General features: G+C 52.0%; 6 protein-coding genes across 6 annotated transcripts; 3 read left to right on the top strand and 3 right to left on the bottom strand.

Annotated features, from left to right (window-relative positions):
- Positions 1–1,196: 1,196 nt before the first annotated feature.
- On the bottom strand, positions 1,197–3,222 carry HMPREF1120_07238 (dimethylaniline monooxygenase (N-oxide forming); the record flags this gene model as incomplete). Its single annotated transcript, XM_009161458.1, has 3 exons — positions 1,197–1,333; positions 1,403–1,631; positions 1,729–3,222. The coding sequence occupies 3 exons, from the start codon at positions 3,220–3,222 to the stop codon at positions 1,197–1,199; spliced, it is 1,860 nt and encodes a 619-aa protein (XP_009159706.1).
- Positions 3,223–4,241: 1,019 nt separating this feature from the next.
- HMPREF1120_07237 (uncharacterized protein) lies at positions 4,242–6,511 on the top strand. Its single transcript, XM_009161457.1, has 2 exons — positions 4,242–4,764; positions 4,907–6,511. The coding sequence occupies exons 1-2, from the start codon at positions 4,729–4,731 to the stop codon at positions 5,489–5,491; spliced, it is 621 nt and encodes a 206-aa protein (XP_009159705.1). The 5' UTR covers positions 4,242–4,728; the 3' UTR covers positions 5,492–6,511.
- HMPREF1120_07236 (3' exoribonuclease) lies at positions 5,729–6,793 on the bottom strand (the record flags this gene model as incomplete). The annotated part of the gene is made up of 1 exon (XM_009161456.1): positions 5,729–6,793. The coding sequence occupies one exon, from the start codon at positions 6,791–6,793 to the stop codon at positions 5,729–5,731; it is 1,065 nt and encodes a 354-aa protein (XP_009159704.1).
- Positions 6,794–7,293: 500 nt separating this feature from the next.
- On the top strand, positions 7,294–9,155 carry HMPREF1120_07235 (D-amino-acid dehydrogenase). Its single transcript, XM_009161455.1, has one exon. The coding sequence runs from the start codon at positions 7,586–7,588 to the stop codon at positions 8,963–8,965; it is 1,380 nt and encodes a 459-aa protein (XP_009159703.1). The 5' UTR covers positions 7,294–7,585; the 3' UTR covers positions 8,966–9,155.
- Positions 9,156–9,224: 69 nt separating this feature from the next.
- HMPREF1120_07234 (aspartyl-tRNA(Asn)/glutamyl-tRNA (Gln) amidotransferase subunit A) lies at positions 9,225–12,941 on the top strand. The gene is made up of 3 exons (XM_009161454.1): positions 9,225–9,679; positions 9,735–10,232; positions 10,280–12,941. The coding sequence occupies exons 1-3, from the start codon at positions 9,472–9,474 to the stop codon at positions 11,278–11,280; spliced, it is 1,707 nt and encodes a 568-aa protein (XP_009159702.1). The 5' UTR covers positions 9,225–9,471; the 3' UTR covers positions 11,281–12,941.
- Positions 12,412–14,318, bottom strand: HMPREF1120_07233 (DNA (cytosine-5-)-methyltransferase; the record flags this gene model as incomplete). The annotated part of the gene is made up of 2 exons (XM_009161453.1): positions 12,412–12,841; positions 12,913–14,318. 2 exons carry the CDS (start codon positions 14,316–14,318, stop codon positions 12,412–12,414), a joined length of 1,836 nt encoding a protein of 611 aa, XP_009159701.1.
- Between the last annotated feature and the right edge of the window lie 740 nt (positions 14,319–15,058).

Genomic DNA, 15,058 nt, shown 5'->3' with positions numbered 1-15,058 from the left:
GACAAACGTGCAGCTACGACAGTTAATATGCCACGCCAGCCAGGGAATGCGGCTGAACAAAGGCGTAGCTGAGCGACCTGCACAATGACATCCTTCCTGACAGGCGAGGGTTACACATGAGGCACGGTCTCATGGAGGCTGGAGACGGGCAATCCACCGAATCTTGACGGTGACATTTGGTGAGGCGGTTGAAATTCAGATGTGGTAGAGCAGTGTTGAGCGTCCCTCCTGGATCCAAGGCCATTGTCGAGATTGCAGAATCTGGAAATGAGATAAGCTGGCCACTGCGCATCGACAGGAGACCAGAGTCGCTGGCTTGTGTGTCGTGGGTATGCTGGGCCGCACCTCAGGTTCCGAACAAAGCTTTCCGAGGAATCTATCATCGTTAGGCACGGGGCACAATCTGCAGCTGTTGTGCCTGACCACTAAACATGTTGGCTGAGGAGAGCTGAGCTTCGCGAGCTTAGCGGTTTGCTCATTACAGGGATGAGACGCTTGCGGCGATGATTGCTGGTAGGCCATGATAAGATGGCATGTATGTATGCCGCATTCCACAGGTGAAGGACCAATTGAAGCACCGCCAGACACGATGCGCTGGATGCTTGCAGAATGTCACCTTGCAGGGATGACCACCACCATGCGGGGTAAATGAACTTGACGAGGGTCGAGTATCGGGCGGTAACAGGAAAGCCGGTCTGCTTTCTTCAGCAGGAAGGGCACTCAGCAGATGATAGAGTAGCGGGCTCTGTGTGATAATTTTCTGCTCTACCAGGGAGTTGCAGTTCAGGTATTACGGTCCTCGCCCTGCCACGAAAGGACCGGGTAGCAGGAGACAATCCTAATGACCAGGAGCGAAAGGCCAGTCTGCGTTATCCGCAGACCCAGAGCCGTTCAGTCAGAATGTAGCTTGACACGGACCGGGTGGACTGGAATAAGACAACAAGATCGGCCGAGTGCTGCGCGTCGAGATAAGCAATTTGCAAAGCCTGACTCCGTACAGACTCAGCCTTGCTTAGTCATGAAGTGCAACCAATGTTCACCCTCAAGGCCGTGATCTTAGGAGAGGTATTGAAACAACCCTCAAAGCCTTTTCCCTTGTAACATCACTGTCGTAAGAAGCCGATCATAGCATCATTGCCACAAAAGTTCGCCGGCGTGGATAATACGCCGTCAACCAAGGAACTTCCCTATCACTATCAGTGCAACTTGTACTGGCAGTCTGTGTATACTGGCAAAGGAGTACCGATAACTTCCGCCATGATGGAGAGAGCGACAAATCGGGAATAGAATCTCGCATGTCCCAGTGTTCCACCGATATACCATAGTCCGGGTTCTGTAGAATGCAAAAATTCCAAGGTCAGCTGTGAGATTACCGGCCATCAGACCGGCGTGATGTACTTACGCTTCAAAGGTTTGAACGCTCCTAAAATCTCTCCTTCTTCGTTCAGGCCAAAACAGTCTCCAGCGCGGTCAGCGATCTCCTTTCCAAAGATTTCTTCCACGTGCTGGCGTAGATTTCCGACAAATCCTGTTGCAAATACGATCACGTCGGCCTTGACTTCGGATCCATCGGAGAACACCAGCCCATTTGCTGTGTATCCTGTTAGGAGGGCGTCGGATTTTATCTTGATCTGAAGCAAGAGCAGCCGCAGATTAGCATGGAACTGTACAAACGCAGTCCGGTCCGGTCCGGATGGCGCAACGAGATTAAGGGAGTGCATTTCTTACCAAACCTTTGGCAATCTTCGCCGAAGTGCCAATGTCGATGTAATGACCACCCAGACGGACATTTATGGCATGCTGAATATCGCCATAAGGGTCAACTTTGAACCCGGCTTTTTCAAGAGCAGCCCATCTTCCCGGTTGTGCTCGTGCCATAGCGTGAAACGCTTTCGATGAGACAATGCGGCTGATAGAGACAGGATTCGTGAGCATGACTCGATCGCTCACCTCAGTCGGCATCTTGTCATTGTATACCGCTTTATAGCCTCCCTCGATGTATTCGACCGGAAGCACGTATGTGCGACCTCTTTGGACCATTGTCACTCTCATGCCGGCTTCGACCATATCATCGGCGACATCATGACCTGTATTTGCTGTGCCAACGACCACTCCAGACTTACCTTTCCATTTGTCCGCCGATCTATAATCAGCTGAATGCATGACAATGCCTTGGTAATTATCCCGCCCCGGAAGTTGAGGCATTGAAGGAGTCTGAGACCCGGCTCCTGTCGCGAAGATGACATGCTTCGCCGATATCTCCAGCACGTCGTCGTTCCGCCGGACGCGTAGCGAATAAAGTCCACTTAGCTCATCCCAGCGTGCGGACATTACTGTTGTTGCCAACCAGACATTAATACAATATTTCTCCGCCCATTTTCGGTGTCCGTCAGCTAGATCGTCTTTCGTGAGATACTCGTCGTACTCGGGACCAAAGGTACGACCAAACGGCAGATGCGCATACTCGCGAATTGTATGAAGCTTCGCAGAATCATATCTTAAGCGCCAGGCATCGCCGACTTGTTTGTTCTTCTCAAGGACAACGTAAGAGACGCCCAAAGCCTGTAAGCGTCCAGCAGTGCTTAACCCCGCCTGTCCACCACCGATAATGACGGCTTGAAAATGGAAGTTCTCCTTATGACCGTTGGTTCCATTGACAACTATTCCCTGAAAGACATCGTCTTCTGGATTGGCTCTGTTGGCTGCTTCAAACTCCAAGTATTGACATTCCTCAAGTGTGTCGACGTTCGGCTGCCCTGAGAGTTGCTCAAGAATTGTCCTTAGAATCCAGATCTTCCATTGTCCATCGGCATGCGGCACCAGGGAGAGAAAACCCGAGCACTCAGTTGCTGGTTTCGAGGTGGTGAACACGAACCTGCATTCTACCCAAGCTGATTGCTGGTCGTCATGACGAACCACACGGGGTGACCCTGGAACAACCTTTGCTGAAGAAACATTATGCTTCTTGGCTAGTTGTGTCCATACGCTGGATACGGTGGTGCCCGAGTAAAAAGTCCTCATCGTACCTGTGAGTGCATAGATGTCTCGCCATATCGCATCGTCTGTGAAGTCGCCATCCCGCAAATCTGGGAAGGCCTGAATGACGGATAACGCAACTGTGGTTGGATCAACACCATCGGGAATGGTTGCGCGCGGGAACTTTCCAGGGAGACGTTCCAATATGTTCCCAATCACCTTTTTGTCACTTGTGGCGTCGCCCATTTTGACTTTGACTCGAAATCATGGGCGAGGAGCATGAATGAAGAGTGACAGGTCTTTGATAAGCCGACCCCGGAAGGCAAGGACGCGCGGTGTATTTGAGTCATGTCACCCATTGTTGCCTGCTAACCATCTCCAACATGCCGTAGACAGACAGTGGTCCACATCCAGTAACCGTAGACGGCAGCTCGTAGACTCAACGTAGTGTAATGCGACTGGCTGGACCTCCGGCCGAGGATGGTGGCCGGCTGTGCTCCACCTCCGCAAAGAGCCCCACCACATCTTGCATAGACTCAAGGGCAGTACGAATGAAGACATCATCAGAAGCTGAGGAGGGATTCTTCACAGCGCTCCTTTAGATGCCTGTAGATGGACTGTTTCGCCGAAGCGGGAAACCTCTGACTACAGTCAGATAGTGCTACTGATAGAGCTGGTGCCTAAATGGCAATCTCCCCATAAGCTCATTGGCCTGCTGAAACGACTTGGACAAGCCTCGCAACTGCTGACGAGTCGTACACTGTATCCTGCATACAATGGATCAGAGTCTTGATGCCGAATCTTGCAATGTAACTTGACCTGTCTCTGTTCCTTTGGGTCAGTATTGGCGGAACTGGAAGCAATGAGTCAACCGAGTGTAAAGCGCCCTAAATACAGTGTGGGGACGTATTTCTTCAACGGTCGCTCAGAAGAGATGATTGACACGGCTGATGGGAAGACTTCCAATCCTCAAGGCGTTTTGGATGCTCAGGGGGCCGACCTAGCGCGCCTACCGTGGACAAACTACGTTTCGCGGCAAAGCCTGTAGTGCATCGCAGCCGTAAGCCTCAGTCGCGTTCCAAGTGGAAAACATGATTAGCGTCGCAGCCAGACCGCCGATACTTCTGCCTGCTGTGGACAGGTTCTTCAAGAGGTGAGGGAATTGGAAGCCTAACTGAATCAGCACAGGCTTTACTATGTAGAACTCCTTGGTCATCTCTGGTGAAGCCGACTGATTTTGGGCCGTAGGTATCTGCGACAGTTGTAGGACAGATCACGCTGCACGCGTGGTCATAGCGACAAACAGAGAGAAAGAGTCTATCGACATAGAGGATAGCTAGGGAGATATTCGTTTTGATGTTCATGTTGACACGGGCCGCAAGGCTGTGAGAAAGCGGATAAATGTCGGCCCGGCCATACTTGGCACTGTTGCATGTTCCGCCATCGTCATCGCCGACACCGAGTTGGGAGGCTCGACTCAGACCTCACTGCAAGACGCAGACGATATCGAATACTCTCGAAGTTCATTCCAGTACTACCAGTACACAACATCCGACAAGCGAATCACTCTATAAGGCTACCGAGTGGCTACTGTACCATCACGGCAGTACACATACCACAACCAAGCCTTCCATCGAGACCTGACGCCTGAAACACCATCCTCCGTCGCTACAGACAGAGACGGGTAGAGAACCCACGTCCATCTCCGCGACATAGCTACTGCACTCTACAACACCATATAACTACGACAACATGTCTGGCCTTGAAAAGGCACTCTTTAACCTCAAGGTATTTCGAACCCTCCTTGGACACACCAACTGCGAGCCCGCATCAGCCTGGACACTCAAAGACCACAATCCGGCTGCTGCCTGACTTGACCATGTCTGTCATCGTATGCATTAGCAACAGATATTAACAATTTCTTGCACAGTTTACATCCAAACAGCTCAACCGGCAAGCCGCCAAAGCCGACCGCGATGCGCGCGCCGAGCAAGCGAAGCTCAAAAAGGCCCTCACCCAGACTCCTCCGCAACCACAGATCGCCCGACTGTACGCCATGAACTCGGTGCGCAACTCGCAGCAAAGAATCCAACTGCTTACACTAGCGGCTCGAATAGACGCAGTTGCTGCGCGCGTCCAAACCGCCATCACCATGCGGACGGTGACCGGGTCGATGGCACAGACGGTCAAGGGAATGGACGCGGCGTTGAAGAGCATGGATCTGGAAAAGATCGGTGCCGTCATGGAGAAATTCGAGGCGCAGTTTGAAGACCTTGATGTCGTCTCGAGCTATTATGAAGGTGTGGCGGGCGGCGTGGAGAGCCAACAGGTCGGCGCGGAAGGCCAAGGCGAGGTCGAGGCTTTGATGAGCAGAGTTGCCGATGAGGCGGGCGTCGAATTGTCCCAGGAGATGCAGCAGAATGTGCCGGAGCATGAGCTGGCTTCTGGGGAGTCGGCGGAGAGGGCCAAACTCGAGGAGGGGCTGGGTGATAGGTTGAGGGCTCTGCGGAATTGATTCCCATGCTTGGATTTCCATGGTTTAACGCAAGCTGCGGGTTTCTACACGAAGAGCAGTTCTATTCGGACAATGGCTGAGTCTTTAGTGGCGCAAGGGAGTATGGGGGCGTTTCATATGCGAAGTTCTCTTCGCCATTTTTTTTTGGCTCTGAAACTGATTCAAATTTATGTTTATTCGCATGAAACAGGGTATCAAAGTTCCATGTTCTACAGTCCCTTAACTGCCATCGCAACTTTAAGAGCTCGTCAGGGCAGAGTCCAGTGTGGTTTTCCACTGGTGCCACCTCCGCTCCGCCAGTCCAACAATTTCCAGCACTTGTTCCACGTCGACATTGAACCCGCCGTTCTTTTCGATCCGCAGTATTGACGGTGTGTTGGTTTTCGAGTCCCTGATGTCGACAGTGATACACCCGACCTCGGCACAGGCCTCCTCTTCGAACCCATCCGTGTCCATAAGCACCCAATAGTTTTCTGTGTGCTTGCCAACCACTTGAGTTCCCAACACTCTCTTTTCAGGCACGAAAACGCCAAAACTGCTCGGTACAGGCATCCCTCGCAACGAAAGTCTGCGGGCATCGCTCACCTCCGCGGAACAGAGCACCTGTTCCAGATCAGGGTCCCACCACGCCTTGGGGATCAGGGTATCTTTCAACGCCGCATAGAGCGCCAGCCACGCCGCGTCGAACAGAGATCCTCCATGGCTAATGCACATCATGTCAATGTATAGAGTCCAATAGGCTTTCAGCTGGGGGTCGGTGTCGATGCCGAGCTCTAGATTTTCAGGATTCGATGGTGGAGTATAGATGATTTCCAGGTCAGAAGACCTAACGAGCTGCGACGTGTGCAGTAGTGACAGCAACCGCTGAGATATCGACTGTGCTTCCGTCGACGGGGCCGCGTTGGCCGGATGTCTCGGTGAACAACCTGTGCCTAGCTCGATGTTGGGAACGACCAAATTGTATAGCGAGATGGGCGAGTATTCTCCTTCGCTGTCATTGTCGTCGTTTTTGTTCCGTGTGTCCCGCACAACTGGGGCGGTAGGTGTGTATGACGAGGAGCCAGAGCCGGATTTTGTGACTCTAAAGCTGGGGATTTCGGTGACTGGGAGGATCTCTGCGCGCACGCCGCAAACGATTGTGGTCGAGCCGATTTTGACTAGTGATGACCCATTGCAGTGCGTCAAGGACCCGACGTTGAGTTGGATGGGTCGTGGTTCGGAAGGGGCTCGATTGGATGGTCGTCGAGGCGGGGTCTGCTTCAGGTGGGCGTAGAGAAGCGCATTGGGAGAAATTAGAGGCATCGCGGATGCGGGCACCGAGGGCGCGGGCGCGGGTGAAAGAAGGGATGTTGTTGAGGGCATTCCTGGTATGGCAGATGTGTCCTGGCTGTGCTCAATCAAGGCATGCTGGTGGATCTGTGATTGTTCGCGGATATATGTTGGAGTGTTCAATCAATCCGCGATAGGCTCTGGCAGAGACGTTCATGGATTGCATGCGGGCCATTCTATCAATTTGATATGTTTTCTGCCAGGCAGTATCGCGAAACGGTCAAGAAGGCTTGGCATCCGAAAATGGAAGCGGTCAATGTGTATCTGCCGGACCCCATCATGAGGGACTCGCGAGAGACACCTGCTTTGATGCGGCAGAGTTGCTGTGGGCAGCATATGTTATGTTATCCTATATTTCTTGCTGATGGCCTCCGCTCTGTGACTCCAGGAATCATCTCGCTGCTTAATTCGAGGGCAAGACGTGAAAGGGAGGAAGGACAAGAGAACGATGTCAAGTGCAGTGGATCGGCCCGACGAAGTCGCGGAGAATGGCGATGATCAGATCATCACAGGGCGTTGCATGTCCGCCCCCGGTTTGTGGCAAGAGTCTCCGCTCCACATCAAGGTTATATCAGATATATATACTATTCGTATACTCGAACAGCGTTTTTGTGCTTTGCGACACCTCCAAGACATCCTTGTGACCGAGCTGGGCTGCCGTACAGTCGAACGTAGGGATTCTATCCTCACAACCTCCATAACCGTGCACGCCAGCATCAACTACGAGTTCCCTACAGACATCTCATTGGGAACAAATCCGTCAGAATGTCCACCGTGATTCTCGGGGGAGGCATCATCGGCCTGTCAACAGCGTATTACCTCGCGCAGCAGAAGAAAGCTGCTGGATCAGCCGATTCGATCCATATCATCGAGTCGTCGCCAGTTTTCTTCGAGTCAGCTAGCGGGTATGCTGGTGGCTTTCTCGCCTTGGACTGGTTCGTCCCGGAGGTAAGCGATCTCGGTGCGCTTTCTTATCGCTTGCACCGAGAACTTGCAGAGAAGCATAACGGTCCCAGAAGATGGGGCTACGGCGGAAGCCATGTGTACAGCTTGAATGTCCCTGACAGTGGCACCGGGCGGAAAGCCAGAGGCGAGGACTGGCTGCTGGCAGGGACAAGCCGGGCGAACGCGGTTAAAGCAAACTCGGAGGCTGAGAAAGGCCGTCATGTCGCGCATGGCGACACGGTCAATCCAGATGGCACGCCAGCCGTCTTCACGCCGCAACGCGAAGGAACCTATGAGACTATTGCTGGACCCGAAGAGTGCGCCCAGATCGAGCCGAGAGAGTTCTGCGAATTCTTGCTGGACGAGTGCAAGAAGATGGGTGTTGAGGTGCACCTATCCACTAAGGCAACTGGCATTCTGACCGATGGCAATGGTGTTTTTCAGGGGTTGAAGTTGCAGTCGACCGACAAGAACCGCCCAATAGAGATACATATACGGTGCAAAGATGTCGTGCTCGCAGCTGGTGTCTGGACTCCAAGAGTGTTCGAGGCCTTGTTCCCTCAGAGCAAAGTACGACTTCCCATTGAGGCTCTGGCAGGCCACAGCATCACGGTACGGTCCCCGAGATATAAAACACCTTTTATCGACCCTTCCAACCGACGGATTGGCGGCAAAGACAACTGGTTATGCTATTCCATTTACTGTCCTCCCGGACCGCACTGGTCATATGCTATGGAGGCATATGCCCGATTGGCTCGCAATGGTGAGACGGAGCTTTGGCTAGGCGGCTTGAACCACAGCAATTTTCCTGTGCCGGAACTGGCCGTGGACGTGAAGAAGATGCTTGACCCAGAATGCATCAAGGATCTTCGTAAAGCGACGGTACAGGTGTCTGGATTGACAAAGGAAGGCGACGATCTGAATCAGGACGACCTGGAAACAATAAGAGAGGCGCTTTGCCTGCGGCCCGTGACTCCAACTGGGAAGCCTTTTATTGGAAAAGTGCCGGAGAAATACCTAGGTGGTGTTCGCTGTGAACAAGGAGGTATCTGGATTGCGTGCGGCCACGGACCCTGGGGCATCACTTTGTCTCTAGGAACAGGACTCGTCATGAGCGAGATGCTGCTTGGAAAGAAGCCAAGTGCGGACGTTGAGGGCCTGCAACTGAGCTCGGTTTCAGGTGTCCGCTCGTCGTTGTAGAAGACACTGTAGCTAGTGGCCGGTAAAACAAGACTTGAACCTGTAGCCCTGGACTCACACTGTACGCGCCCCCAACGGAATTGGCCTCGAGAGGAGATAGTGTCAGTGCTCGTATTTACTTCGGATTTACCTTGTGCTTCTATTATCCACAACCTCCATTTGTTGGGGAATTACTTCCAAGGAACAGCCGTAGTGATATGTTTATGGGCCAGAGAAGCCTATACTCTCCAGTATGCTACTTGACAAGCAGGATGCAGTGGTGGATGTTCTTCAATCAGGTGTGCCAAAGCAAGACCGGCAGGATAGGTTCAACGGAGAAACAGTATTCCCGGCTGCCGTGCCAAGTGTGTAATGATCCGAGTCAATGCCGAGCCTGAGAACTACGTCCATCCACTGACCGTGACCTGGTATACATCGTTGTACATTGCGCGCACCGCAGCATAGAGCCAGCTCGGTTGCTAGTACAATACACACGAACGTGGCCGTGTGTACTGCTGAAGGGGCTGATGCGCTTAGACCGGAGCCACCGTGACTGGCGGGATATATACCTGAAAAAAGCTGCGAAGGCTATATTACGCCGCTCGCAGTACTCTCCCCATTATGGAAATCCGTACATCTCGGTCGACAAGAGCCTATTGCGGCCGGAATATCTCTTGGGTCGGCTGAAGCATGCCGAACGTCTTCACAGAAGCACGGTAAACTGGAACAACTACAGTGAGCCACCACTGCAACAGACCTTTCTACGGCTTCACTGACCTTCGACGGACAGATGCCCTCAAATCGGCAAACGAAGGCTATACTGCCGCGATCAAGGACAATATCCTGACGAAACAATTACCCACAACATGCGCATCGAGGGCGCTCCGAGGATTCTGTCTACCGCAAAATGCCACTCTTACAAAGTTGTTGGAAAGCGCAGGCATGATCGTCCTGGGAAAGACGAATATGGACGAATTTGGCATGGGCTCACACACCATCAACTCTGCGTTCGGAGCTTCATCCAATGGTGACCCTCGACGACCAGGCGCTTTATCAGTCGGTGGAAGTTCTGGTGGGAGCGCGCTTGCTGTTGCTCAAGATCTCGCCCACATTGCAATCGGCACCGATACAGGAGGTTCGATTCGATTGCCGGCGGCCTACATGAGTCTGATTGGCTTCAAGCCATCCTACGGGATGATATCACGCTTTGGCGTTGTCCCTTACGCGAACTCACTAGACACCGTGGGCATCATCGCAAAGTCCGCAGCAGACATTCGGCTCACTTTCGGTTAGTATGGCCTGCTTGAGACTCGGCTCAGAAGCTTACCAGTCCAGATATCCTCCGCAGACCGGACGCGAGTGACCCTACCTGTCTGACTGCTGAATCCCGAAAGCGAATACAAATCACTAAAAATCGTCGCAGGGCGTCTGTCCTAGAGTCCAACATCAACGTCACGCCTGCCTTCAGTCCCCGAGACGGAATAGCTCCTCCGAAGCAGCGGGCTTGGGCACGAAGCCACTTTGATTTCCAACGAAGCTTTGCGCGACGAATTGGCGTTCCCATAGAATACAACATCGCCGAGATGCATCCGCTTGTCCGCTGGGCCTGGACTGCCACATTAAGTCACCTGCAGATGTACGGGTTCGAGATTGTACCGATTTCTCTGCCATCCACCAAGCATGCGCTTTCGTCTTACTACGTGCTTGCCCCTGCCGAAGCTTCGTCCAACCTAGCCAAATATGATGGTGTGCGGTATGGTGCAGAGCGAACACGTCCTTCCGATGATGATGCTGGTGCCCTTTATTCCGGGTATCGTGGCGACAACCTGGGTCCTGAAGTTAAGAGGAGAATTCTGCTAGGAACGTACAGTCTGAGCGCCGGTGCGATGGACAACTATTTCATCCAGGCCCAGAAGATCCGGCGCATGGTACAAAAGGACTTCGACGCCGTTTTCAGGATGCCACATCCCTTCCAGGATGATGCACCCTTTAACAAGCACGGCGTGGACATGATTGTTGTTCCTACAGCTCCCACTCCTCCCCCCCATGTTCGATTCTTGAAGGACGCAAGCCCTGTCGAGTCGTACATGAATGACGTTTTCACCGTGCCTGCCAGTTTGGCGGGGCTTCCAGCAATTTCGGTGCCGGGACCACGCCATCCTGACTATCCATGGAAAGCCGAACGAGCGGTCGGTATTCAGGTGATCGGACAATACGGGGATGATTTCTCAGTCATCTACTTTGCCCAGAACTTCCTCACCAACTTTCACAACATGAAGACGCTGGACCGTCTGCAGCATGACAAGATGTTCCAGGAGAGCCCGCTTACTAGGTAGGTAGTGTTGGCAATATTTGGCATTGTATTGGGCGGCCTCCTGCTGTACAAAATGTAAAAATACATGATAATGATACCACACCACAATCTTCCGGTGCCCTCCCCATGGTCATCACAATAGACCTCTTCTCGTTAACTGGACCTGCACGTCATCAACAACGATTCGCCAAGGACTGTTTTCCTGTCCTGATTCGGAAACCGTCTTTGGTACTTTACTTCGCGGACTCTCTACAGCCCATCCATCAACCTTCACTTTCACTCTAACATCAACTCGCGTCTATCACATTTCTTCACTCACAACCACTCACTTCATCAACCAAACCCAGCTCTCTCTTGACGATCTCTCGTTTGTTGCATCCTGTCGTTGCCAAAATGGAACCCTCCGCGCCCTATGTCTTCACCATGGTGATCCTCGGCGCCATTGTTTCCGTCATTGCTGGCTTTGTGATCCTCGAATGGATCATCAAGCGCCGCACCGCACCCAGTGAGGGAAGACACACCCCCACCTCTCCTGTCTGAACAAGGACCAGGTCTCTCTCTCCAGTCAACTTTCATTCCGGTTCAGCATTACCCCTAACACTATTTGTGCGGTTCAAAATTCAGTCAACAATCAAATCAATCAATCATCGGCACAGCACCGCTTCTGTGTTACGGACTAGTATGGACGGCTACGAAATGTGCATAAGAGTTTTGAGTGATGGAATGGACAATCAATTGAGTTGTGCGATGGAAAAAACCAGGATCTCAGCCAGTTCGTGGCATAGAATCCTCACATGAGGCCTTGTTTGAAACTGTGAGCAGCGTGGATGTCACCTTTAGCTAGTCTAGTTCTCAGACCAATGATACCCTTCGGCTGCTCACGCCTGTGAAAGAATCATCTCCTTTCGTAGGTACCATCCAATGCTGTTCAACTCTAAATCAATGCAGGTGCGCCAACTCCGATAGACCCTATCGACCAGAAAGACTTTTCACCAAGTTTTCGAATTCGTCAACGTGCCTGCCTGGATTCAATGCCAACTCTGATTGAACTGCAACTGCATGAACCCTGCACAATCTCCTTTTCTCCTCATTGAATGCTTCAGCCAGAAGTAACACTTGTCAGTCAGTAATCGACTTCAGTCTTCTCGCATTCTCAAGGTCTCAACCCAGCTCTACGCATCTCATCCAAATCGGCATTCTCCAACCAACTGCGCAATTGGCCAAACAGCGCCGCCGCAAACAGCGGAGGCACAGCATTTCCAATCTGCCGTCGTTGCTGTGTGGGGTTTCCATCGAAAAGAAAGTCATGTGGGAAAGTCTGTAGACAGGCATGTTCACGAACAGTGTAAGTCCTCAGTCCACTTGGATGATACACATTGTCACCACCACCGCCGGTCGTGATGGTGCCAGCTAAGCCGTTCGCATCGATGGCAGGCCTGGGGTGATCGAAAAAACGAGGCAGCTCATGGTCGGCAGCACGCCGGTCGAGACCAAAAATGGCGGCTGCGATGGACGGTAGTGGCTGGAGACCTGGCTCGGTTCCATGGGTGGGTGCCAGAAAGGGGGGCAATTTCTCTCCGGGTCTAGAAATAAGTTGTCAGCAAACAAAACACGCCTCTCCTCCAAAGACTGCCTTGATATTCTGTGTACTAACCCTGAAGCAATCACAATCAACCGGTCTCTCGTCTGTGGGACCCCAAAAGTCTTCAACGTGACAACTTTCCACCGAACGCTGTAGCCATGGTCGACAAACATCGTAACCAGTTTGCGCAACCACCCCTGATGTTTCGGGTGCTCCATCCCAGCAGCTTCCTCAAGCGTAGCAATTCGCGGCTTACAGAACCTCAAAATATCGTCGATGCTCGTCAACGCAGCGCGGTTCTTCTCGTTCAAGTCTTCGTTGGGCGTCGTGTTGGCAGGCGAAAAAGGCTGGCACGGTGGGCTGAGGTGTATAATATCAACGAAAAACTTCAAGTTTTTCTTAATCCGGGCCTCGGCCGCAGCCGCAAGGAAGTCAGAGACATGTTCTCTGCGTGCATCCACGCCAGTCTTGTCAGCGAAATTAAACTTGTAAGTCCTGATGGCGATTTCATCTTGGTCGAAGCCCCATTTCAATCTCAGTCCGGCCTGTAGTGCACCACAGGACGTGCCGCCGGCGCCGCAGAAGGAGTCTCCAAAGGTATATTGCCGAAGTACGACTTCGAGAGCACCCGTTTCCTCATTGACGCCGTAGATTTTGTGGCTGCCCAACCATTCCTGGGCAAATTCGGCGCCTCGCCATCTCTTCCGCACTTCAAGATCTGGAATGCGCAATCGAACTTGCCTTCTCAGCTCTCGGGAAATGACGGTCAGACTGTCTGCCTCTTTGGATCGTAGGTGTTCAATTTTCCCCATTTTATGGCGAAATCCTTCATTCGGCCTGCGCCTGAGATCTTCGGGTGGCAAGGTACATTTCCAGCGGCAGAAGTAGACAGGAAGATCTCCGAATTGTCCGCCCTGGAGACCATGGCTAGCATTAATATCTTGATATCGCTGGTTTGTAAAGAGAATCTTGCAGTTTCTCACCGCTTTAGATGGACTGAACCCGACTCGTTTTTGATACTCTTCAGTATTCAAGTTGTTCTCGAAGCGCATTATCCAAGTTAATTCGTTGCCTAGTTCGGGCATCAAGAGTTCGCTGGCGGTATGGGGAAACAGTCGTTTTCCTTGGATATAGGGCTCGTCGAAGAAATCCGTCCCGGTGCTTTCAATGCGTAGGAAACTTCCGTCTTCAAGTTCAACGTCACTACCTGGGCTCAGGTCTAGTTGGCAGGGTGGTGGTTGTCGTGAAGCAGCTGAAGCTTGTCTTTGCCTGATAGGTGCGGGGACTCCAGGTGGTCTGGCCGTTGAGCGAAACGCTGTCTTTTGTATCCTTGCGATTCGCTGGACTCGTGTGATTTCCACATCGCCGCCGTCTTGCATCACAATGTCTTCGTCGTCATCTTGAATCTCCACATGGTAAGATCGAACAACTGAGAAGTGATTTGTGCTCAGTCTTGATTGACGCTTGCCGCCAGACATTGTCGAGGCCGACTTGGTTGTAGAACGTGTGTCTTTCATTCTCGTAACTGGAATCACTTTCTTTTCACCACAATCTCAGACGGAATTGAATGCCCTTGCCAACTGCCCTGTGTGTGAGGATCGATCGAAGAACCAGTTTGAGCCTGTCATACAGAAGTTCGAGACAAACTTGGAAGGGAATAAAGCAGAGAGGAGAGATAAGCTGAAAGGAGAAGAGACCTGTGCCCTCAAGTGAATACTGACAATCTCCAGGAACAGAAGGGAAGTCAGGGGGCTTAGCAGGGATGATCCGAAGGTAGTCCGAAGGTAGAGAGAGACAGAGGGACTTGGAAGTCCAAAAGGAGTAGGATGGAAAGGAACGTTCTCAGAACCAACGTTGAAATAGTTAGGGCAGAGTAGACTGGTAACAAACAACGTGATGAACAAGGAGAACCAAAGCGCACGGGAGTCTGAGGTAGTTGTACTGCTGGGTGGAGGGCTTGAAGCGTGAGTAGGCAGTAGTATGAAATACCACATGTGGTCCATTGTCTCTGGTCCTTCACTCAGCGAGAGCATCAAGCAACGACTGAGTTCACGGCTTTAAGAAGCTTTTGAGAGACGTTGTCCAAGACTCCTGAAGAAGGAATGAACAAAAATCAAGGAAGGCTGTTGCCCAGTGCACATGTTAGATGGTTGACACAGGTCCAGATATAGTACCTTCAAAGGGTTCAGCTCAACATCTTTTCCATTAACCAACCTGG

The sequence above is a fragment of the Exophiala dermatitidis genome (assembly GCF_000230625.1).
Source record: "Exophiala dermatitidis NIH/UT8656 unplaced genomic scaffold supercont1.6, whole genome shotgun sequence".
Lineage (NCBI taxonomy): Eukaryota > Fungi > Ascomycota > Eurotiomycetes > Chaetothyriales > Herpotrichiellaceae > Exophiala > Exophiala dermatitidis.
Note: the sequence above shows the minus strand (reverse complement) of the source record. Positions and strands in the feature narration are given on the sequence as shown.